This window comes from Leptonychotes weddellii, chromosome 16 (genome assembly GCF_054177405.1).
Source record: "Leptonychotes weddellii isolate Sample4059 chromosome 16, ASM5417740v2, whole genome shotgun sequence".
In the NCBI taxonomy this organism is placed as follows: Eukaryota; Metazoa; Chordata; class Mammalia; order Carnivora; family Phocidae; genus Leptonychotes; species Leptonychotes weddellii.
Window position 1 is genome coordinate 197,041 of NC_138384.1, and position 20,334 is coordinate 217,374.

The 20,334-nt window shown below is 48.6% G+C and overlaps 1 protein-coding gene across 11 annotated transcripts in view; it reads left to right on the forward strand.

The window, feature by feature from the left end:
• The first annotated feature begins 13,104 nt into the window (after positions 1-13,104).
• Positions 13,105-20,334, forward strand: part of FANCA (FA complementation group A) — a 57,766-nt gene continuing 50,536 nt past the window's right edge. For 10 of the 11 annotated variants that reach the window (XR_014140724.1, XR_014140726.1, XR_014140725.1 and 7 more), the window contains exons 1-6: positions 13,105-13,234; positions 13,924-14,033; positions 14,514-14,598; positions 16,847-16,989; positions 17,123-17,218; positions 18,546-18,619. Coding sequence is in view for 8 of the 11 variants with exons in the window: in XM_006746160.3 (XP_006746223.2) it covers positions 13,156-13,234; positions 13,924-14,033; positions 14,514-14,598; positions 16,847-16,989; positions 17,123-17,218; positions 18,546-18,619 (587 nt within the window). In the remaining 3 variants the exon portion in view is untranslated. Of the gene's footprint in view, positions 13,235-13,923; positions 14,034-14,513; positions 14,599-16,815; positions 16,990-17,122; positions 17,219-18,545; positions 18,620-20,334 lie in introns of those variants that run through there. The other variant, XM_081806179.1, reaches the window with a different exon arrangement.

Below are 20,334 nucleotides of genomic sequence, written 5' to 3' on the forward strand. Positions count from 1 at the left end.
CGGGGGGTGAGGGAAGCTGGGAAGGCGAGGGGCGAGCCAAGGGCCAGGACCAGGCGGAGTGGGAGAGGCGCGGCTTAGTGGGGAGAAGAAGGCGGGGGCGGGGGGCTGCGCAGAGCCAGGTGGGTGAGGGGCGCAGGGCGGGAGAGGAAGGTTGGGGGGAGGTTGGGGGAGCGCAGAGCCGGGGCCAAATGGAGGCGCGCTCCCGAGGCTCTCTTACGCATTTGTAAGCCGACATCCAGCCGAAGACACTGCAGTCATTGGGGGACCTCAGGCACTTTTGATGCTGGAATGCGGGGGGGAGTCAAGAGGCCTGTGAACCCACCCCCCACCCCCCACACATCTGACTTTGGTTCGGAGGAGCAGATACCTGCAGTGGCCTCTGTGGGAGACCGGCTGGCAAGGTGACCTCCAGAGGTCACTTACCATAGGGTAACGTGAGCCAGGGAATCCTGCGCTACGAACACTTGATAAAGGACCCTGTCCAGCAGGAGACCCACGTCTGAATTAAATGCTCGAGTGTCTCCAGGAAAAACAAGGAGCGGCGTAATTCACCTATGTTCATGCAACGCCCCTTTGAATGAGCCTTCATTCCAGGCCAGCTCACTCACGGGAGGGGCGGCAATCAGGCACACGGGGAACTTTATTCTGGCAAATCCCAAGACCTTTTGAGCCATAGCTGTATCAGGTGAGGATAGCAGGGCCAGAATGCAACCGGAAAGTAAATGTCAGTGAGGCAGTTGGTCCCAAGCCTGGAGCCCTGGGAAGGGGGGAAGGCTCCACGGAGGGAGATTCTGTGACTGGTTTAAGGACGTTCCCTAGTGATTCTGAACAGCGGAGTATAGAAACCACAACAAGGTGACAACTTCGCCTTGGGGAGGGGGGATGAGGACTGGGTGTAGGCTGTCACCTGAGGCCCTAATGTCAGATCATCCCATCTGGATTGTTAATCTTCAATCAGAAAGGAGTTTGATAAAGATGAACTATGCCAAAAGTCTTTACGTTCAGTAGCTGGGCAACTATCAGTTCTCCAAGTTTATACAGCCAAAAAAAAATACAGCATTTGGTGGTTTGTGGAAGGAAAACGGAGACTGGGGGTGGGGGAGATATGCTATGTTCTGAATAAATTGTGCAAAGAACCTAGGACTCAGGTTAATCTTCTGTCAGGTCTTTACTCCTTACCCCCCCACACCCCCACCCCGTGGTTATCAATTGAGGTAAGTGAGAAATTTCAAATTTCAAGGTCTGCCTTAGGACGATTGCAGCAAGAAACCTTCTGTGCAGAGTCTTATTTATGGAGAAACAATCCCATCGACACAGTGGTTTAGGGAAGTCCCTGACTCAGTCACACAGTGCCAGGTGTATGTGATCTGGGAACTGTCCTCCCCCAGCATAGTGAGGTTGTTCCTGATGGACCCACACAAGGGATGTTTTCTGCTTTCAGATTCCAGGAGAAGGACTTCCATTCACAACACCTCTGGTCATGTAGGTCTTCAGAAACTAGGGTCATTGCTGCCACTGTAGGCTGGTTCACCCCTCCACTCCTGGGTGGCGGGAGCATCCTGAGGACCATCACCATAATTGGAAGCTGGTTAGGTTGTAGCAAGAAGCTTGAATCTTCCCTATTCTTCAAGGATCTCAAATTTCCCTAATTGACCCCATGGTTGCAGGATGAGGGGGCTTATGGGGTGATGCCTCACACCTGGCTGCCCAGTGCCCTTGAGTTCACCTGTGTAAGAGGATCATCGCTTTTCTGATCTGGCCTTGATCATTTCCTCGGGGATCCCTGTGCACCTTCCAAGACATCAGCCAGCAAAATTCAGAACACAGAGGTTTTACTGAAAATTATAAAAGTTAGGTTCTACTTATTTCATTTTTGTTACTTTTTTTTTCTTAAGTAATTTATTTTTAAATTCTAAGATTTACAATGCTTTGATTATGCAAAATAGAATAAGGGAAATTAAACCAAATCAATACACCAAAAGAGTACTTATCTCTTGACATCTGAAGCTTTGTCCCCTTAGCCATGACCAAAATGAGGAAGCAAAAGCAACAGTCAGCTCTCTAGATGTTCATAGAAACTGTATCTTTTATCCTCCTAGGTCATTTACCCACCCATCCTCGCAGAAAGTGTCGGATGAGACATAGCAATGGGCCTACGGTGAGGAAGAAGCCTGACATGGCCTCAGGGTGGTGGTAGCAGTGAGTAGGATTCCAAGCTGGTAGACCAGGAGCCGAAGAGCTGCTTTTTTTTTTTTTTTAAGATTTTATTTATTCATAAGAGACAGAGAGAGAGAGAGAGAGGGAGAGGGAGAGGGAGAAGCAGGCTCCCCGATGAGCGGGGAGCCCAATGCAGGACTCAATCCCAGGACCCTGGGATCATGACCTGAGCCGAAGGCAGATGCTTAATCATCTGAGCCACCCAGGCGCCCTGAAGAGCTGCTTTTAAGCCAGGAATCAGAAATGAGGCATGAATCCCCTAGAAGAGAAACCTGATCAACTTTTCCCAGGGCTCTAGGCAGCAGCAACTAGATGCAACTGGCTTCTGACCTGGTTAGTGGGAAGTCTAGGTCCAGCGACAAGTTCTACCTGTTAGTCACAAGTCAAAGTCAAGACAACCATTTCCTTCCTGTGGAAGAGTACCAAGCTCAACCCATACTTTTGATTAAAAAGTCTAGTGAGGGGGCGCCTGGGTGGCTCAGTGGTTAAGCATCTGCCTTCGGGCTCCCTGCTCCGCGGGAAGCCTGCTTCTCCCTCTCCCACTCCCCCTGCTTGTGTTCCCTCTCTCACTGTGTCTCTCTCTGTCAGATAAATAAATAAAAATTAAAAAAAAAATCCTTTTTAATTGCTCACAGTGTTGTCCGGGCGATGCCTTTGGTGATGCAACCAAACCCTACTGCTGAGCAGATACGTCCCTCCCCACCGGTTTCCCTTGCACCTTTGACGACTGCAGACTTGTCTTTATGGCCTTGGATAAAACTCCCCGTAGCAAAATTGCTGGGTCAAGACCACACATACACTATTATTTGCCTTTTATATTTTGGCCATATATGGTCTTTACCCAGTGAAAATTCAGGTATGCTGTGTCCCAGACCCAGCGGCTTCACTGATGAGCCCCTGACTCAGAGGCTTGCAAGCTCCCTTAGGACATCCTGGGATTCTAGGATACAGAGTATTAAAACTAGGTTTATTTGACAGATTCAAGGGTCAAGGTTTGATAACATCCCTTTTTATTGCTGTACTCAGGAAATTCATTACAAGAACTGGCCTTTCTCTCTTCCCTCTCTTTTTTCGCACTGAGCACATGGTGCTAAGGAACGTGGTGGGTGCTGCTACACTTTGGGGGCACAGTCTGCTCAGTGCTGGGCACCAGCAGCTTTACCCCCGTAGGGTTAAATGGTAGCCCCCAGAAAGATCTGGCCATGTCCTGACCTGGGATCTGTGAATGTGACCAACTTTATTTGGAAATAGGGTCTTTGCAGATGCAATTAGGTAAGGATGTTGAGATGAGCTGGTCCTGGATTATCTAGATGGGCCCGAATCCAGTGACAGGTGTCCCTTCATTCACTGCTCTACTCCTATCAGTTAGAACACTATCTAGCACATAGAAACGGATCCATATAAACACTTGTTCAATTGAATTTTTTAAAAAAAAATCTGTCATTCAATTTTACCCTAATAAGAGAAATGGAAGTTAAGCCACTCTTCACCCATCAAAGATTCAAAAGTTTAATCATATGCTGTGAGCTTAGGAAAATAGACACCCTTCAACATTACCAGTGGGCAAGTAAAGTGGTCCAGCTTCTATGAGGGTTGCTTTAATAATACTTATCAAAATAATGAACTTATAGGTCCTTCAACCCAGTAAGTCTGTTTCCTAGAATTTATACTGAGCACATATAAAAGCCTAAGTGTCAACTCCACAGTGTCCGAGGTACTTGGGACGGCAGCAGTTAAGCCAACGAAATCCCGCATCATGGAGTCTATGCTATGTCTGAGGTTATTCAGTCGAGACTGGAAACAACCTACATGCCCACCAGGTGGGGAGATTATGGTGCCCCCACAAAGGGATATGCATTGTACAGAAGGATGCAAAACCTCCACACACCGATATAATCCCCCCACACACCCTGAGGAGTGACAAAGCAGAACACAGGACAGGTGTCCGACAAGCCTCTCTCTGTGCGAAAAGGAGATGTGTATGTTTGTAATAGGCATCCAGAATTTCTGGAAGTACCAGTACAAGACCAGTCACAGTGACTGTCTCTGGGGTCACTGTGTAGTGGAAGGTTTCTCAATTGATACCTTTTCGTACCTTTGAACATCAAACCAGTCAAATTAGTCAACACCCATTTGCACAGTTGTTTCTATATTTTTACAAAGCTCAGGCCCAATGCAGGCCTTTGAGGCTCATCCCAACATCAAGATTAGTTGTCAGCTGTGATGTAAAACGTCCTTTACTCCAGGCTGTGAGGGAGACGTGGTACAAGAGAGAGGATCATACAGCAGCTAGTGTCTGAGTAATACATTTGCAAAGTCCTGGACTCATGTTAAACCATCCTGCATTACCTGTTCAACCGTAAATCAATTCAGACTTTGTAAATGACCTCAAATGTCTCCAGTGAGAAGCAAATAGTGTCCTCAGGTATGTCCTCTACTCCTGATCTCCTCTCCCTGTCCTGTGCCACACAGAACAGCCCCGTCTGCAGCCCTCTCCACTTTCCATAACCTCCTAGCGTTCCCTCTTGTTATCTTGGCCGAGCTCTGGAACTTTGGTGTCCCATCCCGTACTCTGGATTTCCTCCTCCTGCTCTCTCCCTTTGTTCAGGCTCAGCTATATTTAGCCTCTGTGTCTTGAAGGAATGCCCAGTCCCAGGGCCCTTCCTTGGAACTGTCCTGAGCTCCCTTTCAGAGATCAAGCACAGCCTGGCTCTATCTGGCATCCCTTGGGATTCATGGCCTTCATCATTATCCCAAAATAAACCTAACATACAAAACCATGGCCTCTTGAGTTTCAGCTTTTCCTCCCGGACCCCTGAGCCCTGACTGGCTGCAAGGAGCATAACAAAGAGGGCATTCAGGGGCCTCTGAATCATGGCAACAGGGGGCCTGGTTGCTCACTGCCCTCAGTGTGCATGGGTCCCTTGAGAGAAGGCAACCTGCTTTCTAATCTGAAGTGGAATGAGTAAGGCGGGGGCAGAGAAAACCTCTGCATTCCATCACCACAGGTGAAATGGTTCTGCTTGTGCCTAGGGGAGTAGATGGGCCTCTGATCTCAAATTGTCTTTGTTCTTAAACCCAATTGCCCACGTACCTGACTTGCTCTGAACTTTATCTCAAAACGCTCAGAGCACTCTTATGATATCATCCTGGACCACAGAGCCCTGTATTGCTCTCCTGGAATAATGTAACTATAGTCCACGGTACACTTGTGAATCCAGCCCTGACTCATGGTTTTGACCCCCAGGAGCCTAAAATTAGGACTCTCTAGCTTCTGTGTCTGCAAAGATGCTCAGAGGTATAATTCCTAGAGCTTTTTATTTTTTTATTTTTTAAAGATTTTATTTATTTATTTGACAGAGAGAGAACACAGCGAGAGAGGGAACACAAGCAGGGGGAGTGGGAGAGGGAGAAGCAGGCTTCCCGCTGAGAAGGGAGCTCGATATGGGGCTTGAACCCAGGACCCTAGGATCATGACCTGAGCCGAAGGCAGATGCTTAATGACTGAGCCAACCAGGTGTCCCTTCTAGAGCTTTTTAATCTATGGCCAATTGCAGTTATGAGCCACCCACCCCTCCGATTGCATTTGCCACGGTATGGGCATGATCTATATATGGTCTCCTCAAAGCATCAAACACAGACCATGGGGAAAAACAACATAACCCGTGGGGCTCCTGGCTCACATCATGCACCTGTAGCTCTTACCCACCTCTAGATACCATGTTTCCTTGTGTGCTGTTTCCACTAAGAAGGGTTGGGGAGGGACCTGGGTGGGTTTTGCAAGGGTCCTTCTCAGGCAGAAGGAATCAATGCCCAGGGCTCACCAAATATGTGTGAACAATTGGCCTACACCATAAGATGAATATTTAGGGAGCATCTTTGCTAATGTGATAAATTGATGAAGTAATTCTCCAATTCCAAGCACTGGCGTTAGTCAATGTATACAACATTTCTATCCTGTCCCCAAGCACAGCAGTCTATACTGACCGGCGATGTCCCTTCCCCAGGATTCCAAATCTCCTGGAAATGAAGTATAAAGAATGTGTTTTTAGGAGTAAGCTGCAGGTGATCTCAGAACTATAGAAATGACCTTCATCCAAAGCTTTCCAAGTTGAGTTAATGATTGATCCCAATCATTTCTTCTTTTTTTTTAAGATTTTATTTATTTATTTGACAGAGAGACACAGCGAGAGAGGGAACTCAAGCAGGGGGAGTGGGAGAGGGAGAAGCAGGCTTCCCGCCGAGCAGGGAGCCCGATGCGGGGCTCGATCCCAGGACCCTGGGACCATGACCTGAGCCGAACGCAGACGCTCAACGACTGAGCCACCCAGGCGCCCCAGTTAAAAAGGATTTAAGAGGGGGTAACATCTCTATTACCAGAGATGTCCATGAGTTATCGTGGACAGAAAACACAGGGTATAAAGCAGCAATTTAAAAAAAAGTATTGCTGGAGTGCCTGGGTGACTCGGTTGGTTAAGCGTCTGACTCTTGGTTTCGGCTCGGATCATGATCTCAGGGTCGTGGGATCTGGCCCCAAGTCGGTCTCTGTGCTCGACGGGGAGTCTATTTCTCTCTCTCTCTCCCTCTGCCCCTCCCCACGCATTTCTCTCTCTCTCAAATAAATAAATAAATAAATCTTAAAAAAAAAACCTATTTGCAAAGCAGAAAACTTTTTTGAAAGATATGCAGTAGGGGCCCCTGGGTGGCTCAGTTGGTTAAGCATCTGCCTTCAGCTCAGGTCATGGTCCCAGGGTCCTGGGATCGAATCCCACATCAGGCTCCCTGCTCAGTGGGGAGCATGCTTCTCCCTCTCCCTCTGCTCTCTCTCTCTGACAAATTAATAAATAAAATCTTAAAGAAAAGAAAAGACAGATGTCTAGTAAAACATTAATGGTTGTTGTGCCAGGGTGTGACTGTGGGCAAGTCAGTGTTTCTCTGCACCTTCCATGTCATTTGTCAATTACTTTTGTAATTGTGGGGGAGCCTCCTTTCCGTGTCTGAAACAAAGAAGATCTCACATCTCCTTCCTGTGCTGTGTCTAAGAAGCATGAGCGGAGGTCTGCTCTGGAGGTTGCAATGTTAGGGGTCTGCATTTACGTTGAGAAGTGGGAAGGGTTCAACCTTCTGGGCTGCAGTGAGTGAGGGTGACTCCCAGTCCCTCTTCCTGTTTTCCTGGGTATCACTTCTGATACTGGAGGCCTGCGGGGTCCCCATCCTCCACGCAGGGGCCTGACGCAATATTCAGTATTAGTTGAATGTTTTCTTCTGCTGAATCAGCTCCCTTCCCTGTTTTGGGTTTAGCTAAATTCTGTGTCTTTGCAGTACAAAATGGGCCCTTGGCTACCAGCAACAACAGTCCCACCTTCTGGGCAAAGTGAAAAGTTCAAGTCAGGCTGGGGCCCCTTTTCCCTCTCACAAACAGCGGTTTTGATAGGAAGGGAGGGAGAAGTTCTCTCTCTCCTGGCTCAGCTCCCACATGGTTTAGCTTTATTCAGGACGAGGCAACTACCTTGGCTACTTCTAGCCATTTGTGAACTCTCTGCCTCCTCCCATAGACAGACAGCCTGGAGCATCTGTCTGCTGGATAGTTGGATTCCGTGAACCCAGCATTTTCACAACACGGCATCACTAAGGATCCCGTCCCCCTTCCTCCTGTCCCCCTTCGTCCCGTCTGCGGCTGCCGTGGATGGTAGCCTTGCTGGGAGGAGTTTGGTAGGCTGGGATGGTGCGTGGACTATGTCTGTGTGTACGTGTACATGTGGCATGCGTGTGTGTGCACAATGCCAAGCTTCGCGGTGTGGCTTTCTCTCGTTGAGATGCGTGGCAACCCCCCCAGAGGTTTTTGGCAGACTGTCCTCGCTCCTGCCAGCTCTCTTCCCATCTCCGTTTCATCAGCTGAACTCCAGGACATCGGAGGCTTCTGAATGCGGTTGTAGGGATCCGCCCACCTCATTCCTTAGAGACCGATGCCTCCGGGAAGTGCGTGTGCAAACATGCATGTCACTCTTTGCCGGGTGCTGGGCTGTGGAGACGAGGAAGCACCCCGACCCAGCCTTGCTCTCCTGGAAGGAGCATTTTGGGCAAAAGGGGGTCCCCTCACTTGCACATCCCCTCGGCAGTTCTCAGCCAGTCCTCGGCTCCAGATCGAGTAGTCAAGGCCACTCTGGACCGTGGACACCACACTCTGGACTTTGGCCCACACGCCTGAGTGTGCAGACAACAGCAGAATGTGGAGCATCTATCAGGCCGGTTTTATAAATGGGGAAACGGAGCCGGAAGCTCTTCTTCGGTCTCTTTTCATTCTTGAGGGGTCTGGGTGCTTCCAGGAGTGGTTCTTGTGAATTCTGCTGCCTCCTCAGCTCGAACATCTCCGTGTTCTGGATTCAGACTCCATCACAGCACCAAACACCTCTGGCCAGTTTTTTCTGCAACACGACAGCCCTGAAGATAGAAATGCAGACTCTTGGTGTCATCACAGGAAACTGGAGGTGAGCATGAGCACCCTAGCCTGGCTTACCTGCAGAGCTACAAGTACGCAAAACCCAAGTGGGCAAGACACAAGCCAGGAGATGGCGGCAGGCCTCGCAGCCCGGGCTTCGCACACGCCCAGGGGTTCTGAGCACAGCACGCAGACTGCTAGGTGCTTGCTGCTTCCACAAAAGCTCTTTTATTACTTCAGCTGCTTAGAGAAACTCTTTTAGTGATTTCCAAGATTATGGACCTGTTGTGTCTACACTTTAGTTTGTCAAGCATTAGGAAAACGTGAATAAGTCTGATTTTAATGCTAATTAAGATATCAGGGCTCCATCCCTGTCAGCAGCTTGGGGAAATGAAGAGAGAAAAGCTTTTCTCAGACTGACTCATGGCCAAGTAGAAACGGTGTTCCCCCAACTTCATAAACTCCTCCCTTCAAATAATCCAGAAGGTGCTTAAAACAAGCGGCTCTTGGTGTGGTCTAGAGTCTCTGTCAGAGGCAGTCAGCACGGCCATGGGCAGGTGGATAGGCCAAAGTGGGCTTCACTTTGAGGCGAAGAAGGTGCACTTACCGGAGACAGGATGGCTCTCACAGAGGGCAGACCCCTCTGGTGTCCCTGAGGCTGCTGGGGTGTGGCCTCTCCTCCCATTAGGGCTTCGAGGAGCATCCCCAAGGCACTTGCCTGTATGGATTCTTGTGCTGTAAAAGCCTTTCGGTCATATCCCATCTCGGGCTGGACATGGGATTCAGAGTCTATAAGAGACTCAGTCTTTGTTTTTTATATTTTATTTCTTTATTTGACAGAGAGAGAGAGAGAGCACAAGCAGGGGGAGCGGCAGAGGGAGAAGCAGGCTCTCTGCTGAGCAGGGAGCCCAATGTGGGACTCGATCCCGGGACCCTGGGACCATGACCTGAGCCGAAGGCAAACACTTAACCGACTGAGACACCCAGGCGCCCTGAGAGACTCAGTCTTGTTCTCAGTATTTTCCTGGTACCTCGGACAATGTTAAGGAAACATTCATCTTCACATTCTGTCCTCTATTCTTGGCCATTTCCATCCAGACATTGTCATGAAAAGGGGCAGAGTCCCCATATGTTGGACAGAAGTGCCCGGAAGAGGTGGGAAGTGCAGGCACTGAGGACGCAAGGTGGTTGCAGGAGGGAGGGAGTCAGTCTAGTTTGGGTTCTCTTTCTCCCAGTGCCTTGCCTTTGGGAGGGGGGAGGATGAGCAGGAGAAATTATTTGGAATGCAAACCCAGGAGGCTCTTCCCCTCAGTGTGCCCGTGTCTCCCGTTGAAGAGCTTGGGATCAGACAGACCTGAGTTCTTCTCCTGTCTTTGCCGTGTATCAGCTATACGTCCTTGGGCAAATCCTGTAACCTGTGCCTTGTTTCCTGTCTGTAACTTGGAATGATATTGACGGCCCCTGCTCATACGAGAGATCATGTGTAAAGGGCTTTATCAGTTATCTATTGCTCTGTGACACACCATCGCAAGACCCTAGTGGCTTAAATCAACAACCGTTTGCTTGGCGTGTAGCTCTGCGGGTCCACGGCAGCTCCTCTGGTCTCACCAGCCTCACTCCTACTGCTACACGAGGATGGCCTCGTTCCCAGGTTCCGGTGGTGGACAGGCTGCCCGCCAGGGGCTGGGACTGTTGGCTGGGCGCCCACCTTTCCTCCACGTAGCCTCATGCTCAGGCAGGCTGGCTCAGGTGTGTTCCTTGGGCAACTCAGAGTTGCAAGCTCTAAAGCACAAGCTCCTTTCAAGGTTCTGTTTATATCACGTTACTCACGCCTCATGGGCTGGCCCAAAGCAAAGGGATGGAGAAATAGCCTCCATCTCTTGATGGTGAGGGAGAATTTGTGGCCATTTCTTGCAACCACAGGACGAGCCAGAGGTTGCCCGGTTTGTATCACCCTTCATGGAGTCCTGTGGGCATTTATGGCAAGTTGAGCAATTCCAGATCCGGGCTGGGCCTGGCAGCAGATATGCAGGGTGGTCAGAGTCTGCACCCAAGTCTGAAAGTATGCAGTTCCCAGTGGCTGGGAAGACAATCCAGGTCTTGACAGTGGGGCGCTCTTCGAGGTCCTCCTGCATCACAGAGATCTTCATGCCTGGCAGGATGATATTGTGTGAAAACCTGGATGTTGAGACTCAGTTCTTCTAACCATTTGTGAGACAATACATATTGGTCTTTGCCCCTGGTCCTGGCAAAGAGCTCCTGAAACTCTTATAAATTCCTAAGTGATAAGAACACTAGGAGGACCTTTTGTTCTGATTAGGTGACTCTGGGTGGGCCCCTGGGTGGCTCTGCTGGTCACCAGAAAGACTAAGAAATGATTAGAAACTTGGCATTTTCAGCTCTGTCCCATCCTCCTGAGAGGGAAGAGTGGCTGGAAATGGAGCTAATGATCAATCAGGCCTTTGTCATGAAGCCTCTGTAAAATCCCGAAAATACAATATTCAGTTTCCAGTTTGGGGAACACAACACCTGGGTGATGTGCCCCAATTCCATGAGGACAGATGGCCTGTGCTTGGGACTCCCCTGTATATCTCTTCATCAGGCTACTCATCAGTATCCTTTATCACAGCCGTTAATAATCTGGTAAATGTGTTTCCCTGATTTCTGTGAGCCACTTTGGCAAATTAATCAAATCTGAGGAGGGAGTTGTGGGAATTCCTGATTTGTTGACAGAAGTTGTGAGCGATCTGGCATCTGAAGTGGGGGACAGAGTGGTAAAACTGAGCCCTTCTGACACTGTGTCCCCACAAATAGCGTCCAAACTGAATTGAATTGTGGGACCCCCACCCGGTGTCACAGAGAATTGCTTGGGGGAAAATTCCCTACACATCTGGGGACCAGAAGTGTCAGAAGTAGAGGAGATATTCAGGAGGAAGATTCACATAGGAGGGAAGAACTGGGTTTTCCTACTCAGGATAACTGAGTTGATTTTCTAATTCACCCTTTTTCTGAAGATAGGGCTCGGAATACCTTCAATGCATTTTTCACTTGTTTGTTCTTTCATGGTATGCATAAACATGATATATGGTAAAGTTCGTTGAAACAAATCTAGAACTGCTCTTTCAAGGTGATAAGAAAGCCTTGCGTCATTATTTGATTGGCCGCCTACAATTCATTCTCAACAGGAATGAGTCAGCATTAGTCTACTCTCCCTACCCCTGTGGTTCATTGTGAAAACCCTATGGCCCTCTGTCCACTGCTGGTTCCCCGGCCCCATGCTGTGTGCAAATCAGGCTCAGAGGCCTCAATCCTAACCTTAAGCTGCCATAGCCTTAACTAAATAAAATAAAATAAAATCTGTTTTGTAATCTTTATGAGATGGTCACAAGAGGAGGCACAGAGAGGCTCAGGAAAAACAAAGTTTATTATATCCAGAGTCTCAGGCGCAGGAGGCAGGGCAGGCTGTGAAAGGACCACCAAGGTGGCCAGGACACAGGAGATGGGAGTGAGAGGAAGCTTTGAAGTTTTTAGAATTTTGGCGGACTTTGGACTACAGGGGTGGTCCTTAGTTGCCTGACACCTGGCCGTGGGATGATTAAGAGGAATATTGCCTCCTGGGATTGGGGCCAGGCGGAGAAGGTCTGGCTCTGGGTTGAGCAGTCTGCTTAGGCATGCGCCTGTGGGCCCTTTGCTGTCCCTAAGAACTGGCCAGCGCGGGGAGGGGGGGCAATCTCTCCGCAGCCAGAAAGGCTTTTGAAGATGTGAAAACATCATAACGTGCAGAAAATAGGTTATGTAAATGATCAATTATACGTAGAATACTACACAGCTATGAAAACAAGTTAACTACAGCTAAGGACGACGAAGAGGCATCTTACAGTACCGAGGGAAAGACAGCGCAAAGGAATACAGTAGGATTCCCCACCCCGGAGGACCCGCTGTGTTTGGAGTTCTAACACCTGCGACCACTTCCACTTAAAGTCAAAGCAAACAGCCCAGTCGCACGGGCCTCCACTAGTTGCTGCGAAGGCCTGCCTGGGCAGCCCCCACGGCGGTTCGTCTCGCCCGCCTCCCGGCCCGGCAGCAACGGAACCGCCGATGGAGGGACAAGGCAGGTCTGCGCGTTTTAGCGTCTCCCTGGTTTTGGCTTTGTCAGGTTGTTTCTTCGCGACCAGCTCTCGGTCATTCTCCGCAGGAATGATGCACGGGACGCCGTTGCGAACCCGCTCCGCTAAACCGCCAACCCTAAACTGAGACCGCCCTTGCCCAGGTATCCCGTCCCTCCCTCGCTCTTGCCACTACCAAGATGGCGCCAACGGCGCCACCACGCTGGCCGCGGCGCGAGGCCTCCGGACCAAGGGGGTGTGACCGGGTAGCCGCCAGCCAATGGGGAGGCGGCGCGGGCCGCAGCCAACGGGGAGGCGGCGCGGGCCGCAGCCAATGGGGAGGCCGCGCGGGCCGGGTGCCGGGAGCCGCGGAAGGGATGCAGTGTTCCCGCCATGTCGGAATCGCGGTCGCAGGACGCTGCCTCGGACTTGGGGTCCGGGAGCCGCAGGAGGACGTGGGCCGAGCTGCTGGGTAAGAGCGCGCCGGAGCCGCGGGCGTGGGTGGTGCCGGGCCCTGAGACCCCTTCCCGCCCCAGCCTCCGCCGGCCCGGTCCCCGGCCCCTCCTTGCCCCCCAAGACCTCCCGCCTTCCCCCGCCTCTCCCGAACCCCGGTCTTCGTCCCCCCGGCCCCTGGTCCCGTGGCTCTCCAGTCCCCTCGGCACTGGCGGGGCTGGCCACCGTCCAGCCGGACGTCCAGGAAGATGGTTGAACGAGGCGGGAGTTGAAGATTCACCCGAGGCGTCCAGTAGCGCGGGAGGACAGCTTAGCCCCCGAACCACAGAAGCTCAGGGGACGAGCACCTGCCCCGGGACTCGTAGCGTTTGCGCGAGACTGCTAGCTGGAGCAGACTCGACTTGGGTTTCCCCGGCTTTCCCCAGCGTGCCCTTTTTCTGTCCCCGGATCCCACGTAGACTTGACTTGCTGTGTCTCGGTTTCCACCCATGCCTGACAGTTGCCCCTTCCCTGGACATTTGGAGGAGTCTTGGTCCCACACCTCAGTTGGTGTGTCTGATGTGCATTTTTCTGGAATGCGTGGGATTTCCCGTGCAAGTACTGTGTCCCCAGGGTGCATCCGATCAGCGGGTCTAGAATGACCCCGAGTCGACTGACAGGAGGTTTTAAGGAGTGCTGTAATTTTGTGGAACTGTTTTTTCCCCTTAGCGGGAAGGGTCAAGAGGCAACGGCAGGGTCTTGGAAGGGAACACAAGCTGCAGGAATCAGCTGTGCGCCTCCTGAGACGCCATCTAAATTTGAACGACCTTTTGCTGGAGGTAAGAGGAAATTGGTTTGGCCTTTGAAGGCAGGTTTCAGTTTGGGTGTTTTGCACCCGGCCAAGGCATAATCTTCCTGAAGAGACACCGAAAAGGCCTCCTGAGTATCTGGTAGAAGCATCCATTTAAATGTTGACTAGGCGAGAAAGAGATGGGGAGCATTTATCTTTTTGGAGGTAAAATAAGGTCAGAGTGAATTTAGTTTTTCTCAAAAGGCTTTGGTAAGTTTCACTTTTTAAAAATGTTTACCTCAAAATATTTGAGACTAGTGCAGTAAGCGAGATACAGAGATACAGAGAGAGAGAGGCAGAGGGAGAGGGAGAAGCAGGCTTCCCACTGAGCAAGGAGCCTGATGCAGGGCTTGATCCCAGGACCCCGGGACCATGACCTGAGCCGAAGGGAGACGCTTAACCATCTGAGCCACCCAGGTGCCCCACACAGCTTGAATTTTAACTAGAGTTCCTTGTGTTTGGTTTCTAGGTAGAAGGTTCAGCATGTAAAACTCTGCGTCTCAATCAGTTGATGGATCCTGAGGCCTCTGCTGATCTTTCTAGTTCATTCATAGGTAAGTTAGAGCTCAAGTTTCTTAACATACGCAGTTATGGGAGAGCTTTATGTAAAGTGACCTGGACCTCCTTGGGGCGTGTTATAAGGCTGTTACTTAAGCAGCGTTTGACTCAACGTAGGACTCAGAAGCAGTAGTTGCCAAAGAGTCCCTTGGAAAAACATGGAACAGTAATGTGCACGTTTACATAAGTGGCAAAAATGGGTTGTGCTCGATCCGAGAGAGCAGACAGGAAGCCAGAAGGAATTTCTGGGGTTGAGAATATTTCAGGATATTTCAATTTGAGAATAATAAGATCAGGGAATTCTATGAGAATAACAAAAAAATCAGTTATTTTCTGGACATTCACATTTTTATTATGAAATGATAGTCATTTCAGAAAGATATTAGCTAAGTCATTAATTTGTTTGAAGTATCAATTAAATAACCATAAACAAACAGACTCCCCTTGACCACTGATCACTACAGATCTTTGGTGAATCGTACTGATTTTCACTGCCCTGTGTTTGAATTTCACGTCCTAGCGTCATCATTCTGGGGAACCAGGCTCAGCCACACCCCTCGCAACAGAACATAACAAGGCATAAGGCCTTGTATGAAAAGCTCTTGACCTTGACTACAGAAATATAAATAGACCCTTAATTCATGAATTTATTAGTGGCTTTTCCTGTTGAAGATAGTTGCTATTATACTTACTCATATGATATATGATATATAAAACATATATGTTATATAAAAAAATTAAAGCCTTATAAATAAAAATAGACACTTTTCCATGGAGACCATTTGGAAACAAATGGTTAGAAACTAGCATTTTCTACCTATTGTGAATTCTTTGTTTCTTTTTTCTTTTTAAGATTATTTATTTATTTGACAGAGAGAGAGACACAGCGAGAGAGGGAACACAAGCAGGGGGAGTGGGAGAGGGAGAAGCAGACTTCCCGCCGAGGAAGGAGCCTGACGCGGGGCTGGATCCCAGGACCCCGGGGCCATGTCCCGAGCCGAAGGCAGACGCTTAACGACTGAGCCACCGAGGCGCCCCTACTCTGTCCATTTTTTTTTTTTTTTTTAAAGATTTTATTTATTTGACAGAGACAGAGAGAGCAGGAACACAAGCAGGGGGAGTGGGAGAGGGAGAAACAGGCCTCCTGCTGGGCAGGGAGCCCGACGTGGGACTCGATCCCAGGACCCTGGGATCAGGACCTGAGCCGAAGGCAGACGCTTAACACTGAGCCACCCAGGCGCCTGCATTTTTTTTTTTTTAAAAGATTTTATTTATTTATTTGAGAGAGAGAGACTGAGAGAGAGAGAGCATGAGAGGGGGAGGGTCGGGAGGGTCAGAGGGAGAAGCAGACTCCCCGCTCAGCAGGGAGCCCGATGTGGGACTCGATCCAGGGACTCCAGGATCATGACCCGAGCCGAAGGCAGTCGCTTAACCAACTGAGCCACCCAGGCGCCCTACTCTGTCCATTTTTTAATTGAAATTTTTTTGGTGTTAAATTGTGGAAGTTCTTTATATATTTTGGATATTAACCCCTTATCAGATACATCATTTACAAATAGCTTCTCCCATTCAGTAAATTGCTTTTTGTTTGGTTGAGGGTTTCCTTCACTGTGGAAAAATAATGGCTAGAAATCAACATTTTCTTTCCTACCATGAATTATTTCTTGACCCCAGTAGTTGATAATTTCTAATATTGTCATTTGGAATCCTTATAACTACTATTAATTATTTTAATTTACATATTGGTATGCATTTTCAGAGCCCTGAAGATAATGGGCATGTGTTACAGTTTCCTTTTCTTTTTTTTTTTTTAAAAAAACCCCCCAGTTTTGGAGGTCAAATAAATTAGACAACAATTTGCTTGTAGGCATTATCCTTTTCCAGGCTGTTGAGCATTCTTTATTAAATGCAGACCAGAGGATAGATACTCAGGAGGCTGGTAGCTGCAGCTTTTTTTTTTTTTTTAAAGATTTTATTTATTTATTTGACAGAGGGAGACACAGGGAGAGAGGAAACGCAAGCAGGGGGAGTGGGAGAGGGAGAAGCAGGCTTCCTGCTGAGCAGGGAGCCTGATGCGGGGCTTGATCCCAGGACCCTGAGATCATGACCTGAGCTGAAGGCAGGCGCTTAACGACTGAGCCACCTAGGCTCCCCTGGTAGCTGCAGCTTAAAAGGCTTTTTAAACCCCAGGTCTTCTATTTTACACGTTGTAGTGTGTCTCCGGCTTTTTGTTTTGTCTTTGAGGCTCTGCTTTACGGGATGAAGCCTCGAGACTGGGTGTCCCAGTAGCTGTGCTGTCCAGCCGGGCAGTGGCCTCCAGCTTTGTGCAGATCTGTGCGTCCAGTGGCGAGCCCTCCCACAGGGTGCTGCTGAATGCAGAGCAAAGGGTAAGACGCAGGCCATGAGCTAATGGTGGTTACTCATTACTTTTAAGCTATTTAGGAAAATAGGACATTTCTTTAATATTGTTTCAGGTATTTGCTTTTTTTTTTTTTTTTAAGATTTAATCTCTCTTTTCAGAAGAAAATGTCTTCTTTATTGGAGGTGGCTCAGTATTTATTAGCCCATAGTATGTTCTCTCGTTTCTCCTTCTGTCAAGAACTATGGGAAGTACGGGTAAGTTTGACATTGCAACTCTGACTCTTGGGGTTTCTCAAGCAGTGTTCTGTTGCGCGGAGACAGCAGAGTCCCAGCATGTTCTTTAGGGATTCCACCAAGCATCTCATTAATCATGGGGCAGGGAGAGAACCATTCAGCATATGCCCTGTGGGTGGGAAAGAGGTATCTTCAATTTCCATATTTGTCAGTATTCACCCATTATTAGTAATATTTATTAGAATGGACCACAGAAACATGTTCTCTCTTCTTAGGTATAATTATGAACAATTTTCCAGGGTAGTATAATAAACTAGAAAATTATAATTTAAAAATTATTTTTCTTCTTTTTTGAAACTTTTTTTTTTTTTTAAGATTTTATTTATTTATTTGACAGAGAGAGACACAGCGAGGGAGGGAACACAAGCAGGGGGAGTGGGAGAGGGAGAAGCAGGCTTCCCGCCGAGCAGGGAGCCCGATACGATGCGGGGCTCGATCCCAGGACCCTGGGATCATGACCTGAGTCAACGGCAGATGCTTAACGACTGAGCCTCCCAGGCGCCCCTTTTTTGAGGCATTTTGAATTCAGTAGGTTTGCAGATTTTTGAATAGTTGAAAGAACTCAAGGTAACTGGTTATTAGATTGTTATTAGTAAGAATATAGAAAAGGGATAGAAAAAACCCAGGTGATGGTGCATTCGTGGGTTCCCCCCATTCTTTTATCCGGCATACGTTACATACGTGTCTACAGATGTGTCAGCACTTGATGGGGTCCCTGTGCTCACAGCTGTCTAGCTGGAGGGAGGGGCAGCCGAATGCCCGTGAGCTGTGGTGGAGAGTGGACAGCTGCGTGACTGGTGGCTAGGAAAGGCTCGGAGAGCTGGCAGCTGCGTGCAGTGTGGAGGAGGGCAGGACAAAGTAGGCTGTGGGACAGAGGAGCCATGAGCAGGATGTCCTGGGGGCAGGAAGAAGGCTGTCTGCTGCAGGAGGGGGGACCTCGCTGGGATAGGAGACAGAAACCGGGTTACAACTGTCCTGTGCTGCGTCCAAGAGTCTCAAGTTTGCTCTGAAAGCTGCGAAGAGCCACTAAAGGGTCCAAAGAAGAGAAGAGATTGACATGTCCAGTCCCTATTTTGGAATATCGTATTGGCCACAGTGGAGAAAGTCCTAGAAGCAGGTTACACTAGAGGCTGGGCAGGGTGCTGGGGCATGAGGAGATGAAGGGTGGTAATGGTGAGTGTCTGAAGCCAAAGGGATCAACGATGTGTTGGAAGCCGTGCCTGTTACTCCGGTAATTTCGTAGGAAAATGTGTGCACGGAGGACTCATAGCACTCTTATTTTCTTCAGAGTTCTTTGTTGCTTGAAGCTGTGTGGCATCTTCATGTACAAAACCTTGTGAGCCTCCAGGAGCTGTTGGAAAGGTAGTGTACCAATGATGCTTTAACATAATCTTAGTATTATAGGATTTATTTTTTGTAATCTAGCCTTTATGACTTATATATCAAAGCCAAAATCACTGAAACTCTTACTTCATTATTTAAAGAGAACATTTGTTATAATCAAAGTCTTTGTCATGCACAAACTTGGTAATGTTTTCTTTGTATAAGATATATCATGGGAGGGGCGCTTGGGGGCTCAGTCGGTGAAGCGTCTGCCTTCAGCTCAGGTCATGATCTCGGGGTCCTGAGATCAAGCCCCGCATTGGGCTCCCTACTCAGGAGTCTGCTTCTCCCCTTGCTTGTGCTCTCTCTCTGTCAAATAAATAAACAAAATCTTAAAAAAAAAAAAAAAGATATATCAGGGGATAGATTTTTTTTTTTAAGATTTTATTTTTAAGTAATGTCTATACCCAGCTCGGGACTTAAACTCACAACCCTGAGATCAAGAGTCACACGCTCTACTACCTAAGCCAGCCAGGTGCTCTTGTAATAAAATATTTTAAAAAATTAGGTGCCTGGGTGGCTCAGTGGGTGGCTGAGTGACTTTATATAAAGATAACCCCCTAAAGAGGGCAAGTGTAGGAGAAGAGCTAGGAGAAGCAAAGGTTTGGAAGCAGAAGGCAGATAGATCTGTGGTAAACGACTTAGGAAACCTGAGATAGACTTGCCCTAAGCCAGCAGGTGCGGCTGCTCACTCTGTTTCTGGAAGACCACAGGATGGGAGTGCCGAGCACTTCTAATGGAAGGTGAAGGAGAGGGACTCAGTATGTCTGAAAGCACATAGAAGAGGCGTTTGGAGCTTTGCCTGCCGCACTCTCGGCAGCCAGGCATTGCTCCTTCCCCAGCCAGACAGAAAGCCGGGATTTGTATATTTGTCATCTGGTCAGGAACAACTGAGTGTCTAGTTTGGGGAACCCTGAAGCACAGTTGAAAAGGCTGTGTTGAAACCAGTGGCGTTGTGAGGTGTGGGTCACATCTGGATTTGAAAAGTTGGATCTTCACCTTATAGCAGAACAAGTCTAGGTGAATCAAAGGGGGAAAAAATGAAATTATGAAAGTACTAGAAGAAATCGTGGAAGATGTTTCTATAATCTTGGAGAGGGAAAGGCCTAACTATGATAAAAGCCCCAGGACTTAGAGAAGATTGACAAATCTAACTATGAAAAACGTATTTCCTGACCTATGCACTCACTAGGCATAGGGGGGTTACAAAAGGCATCCAGATTGGAATGGAAAAAGTAAAACTATTCACAGAGGACATCATCTTGCATATTGAATACCCTAAGGAACCCACACTGAAAGATATTAGAGCTAATTAGCAAGTTTAGCAAGGTTGCAGGAAACAACCTCAATATGCAAAAGTCAGTGGTGTTTTTATACAATAACAACAATCTGAAAAGGAAGTTAAAATTTCATTTGGGGCACTTGGCTGGCTCCGTCCGAAGAGCCTGTGACTCTTGATCTCGGGGTCATGAGTTCGAGCCCCAACTTGGGTATAGAGATGATTTACATAAACCAAACTTTAAAAAAAAAATTTCATTTAAAAGAACATTGAGGGCGCCTGGGTGGCTCAGTTGGTTGGGCGACTGCCTTCGGCTAAGGTCATGATCCTGGAGTCCCTGGATCGAGTCCCGCATCAGGCTCCCTGCTCAGCAGGGAGTCTGCTTCTCCCTCTGACCCTCCCCCCTCTCATGTGC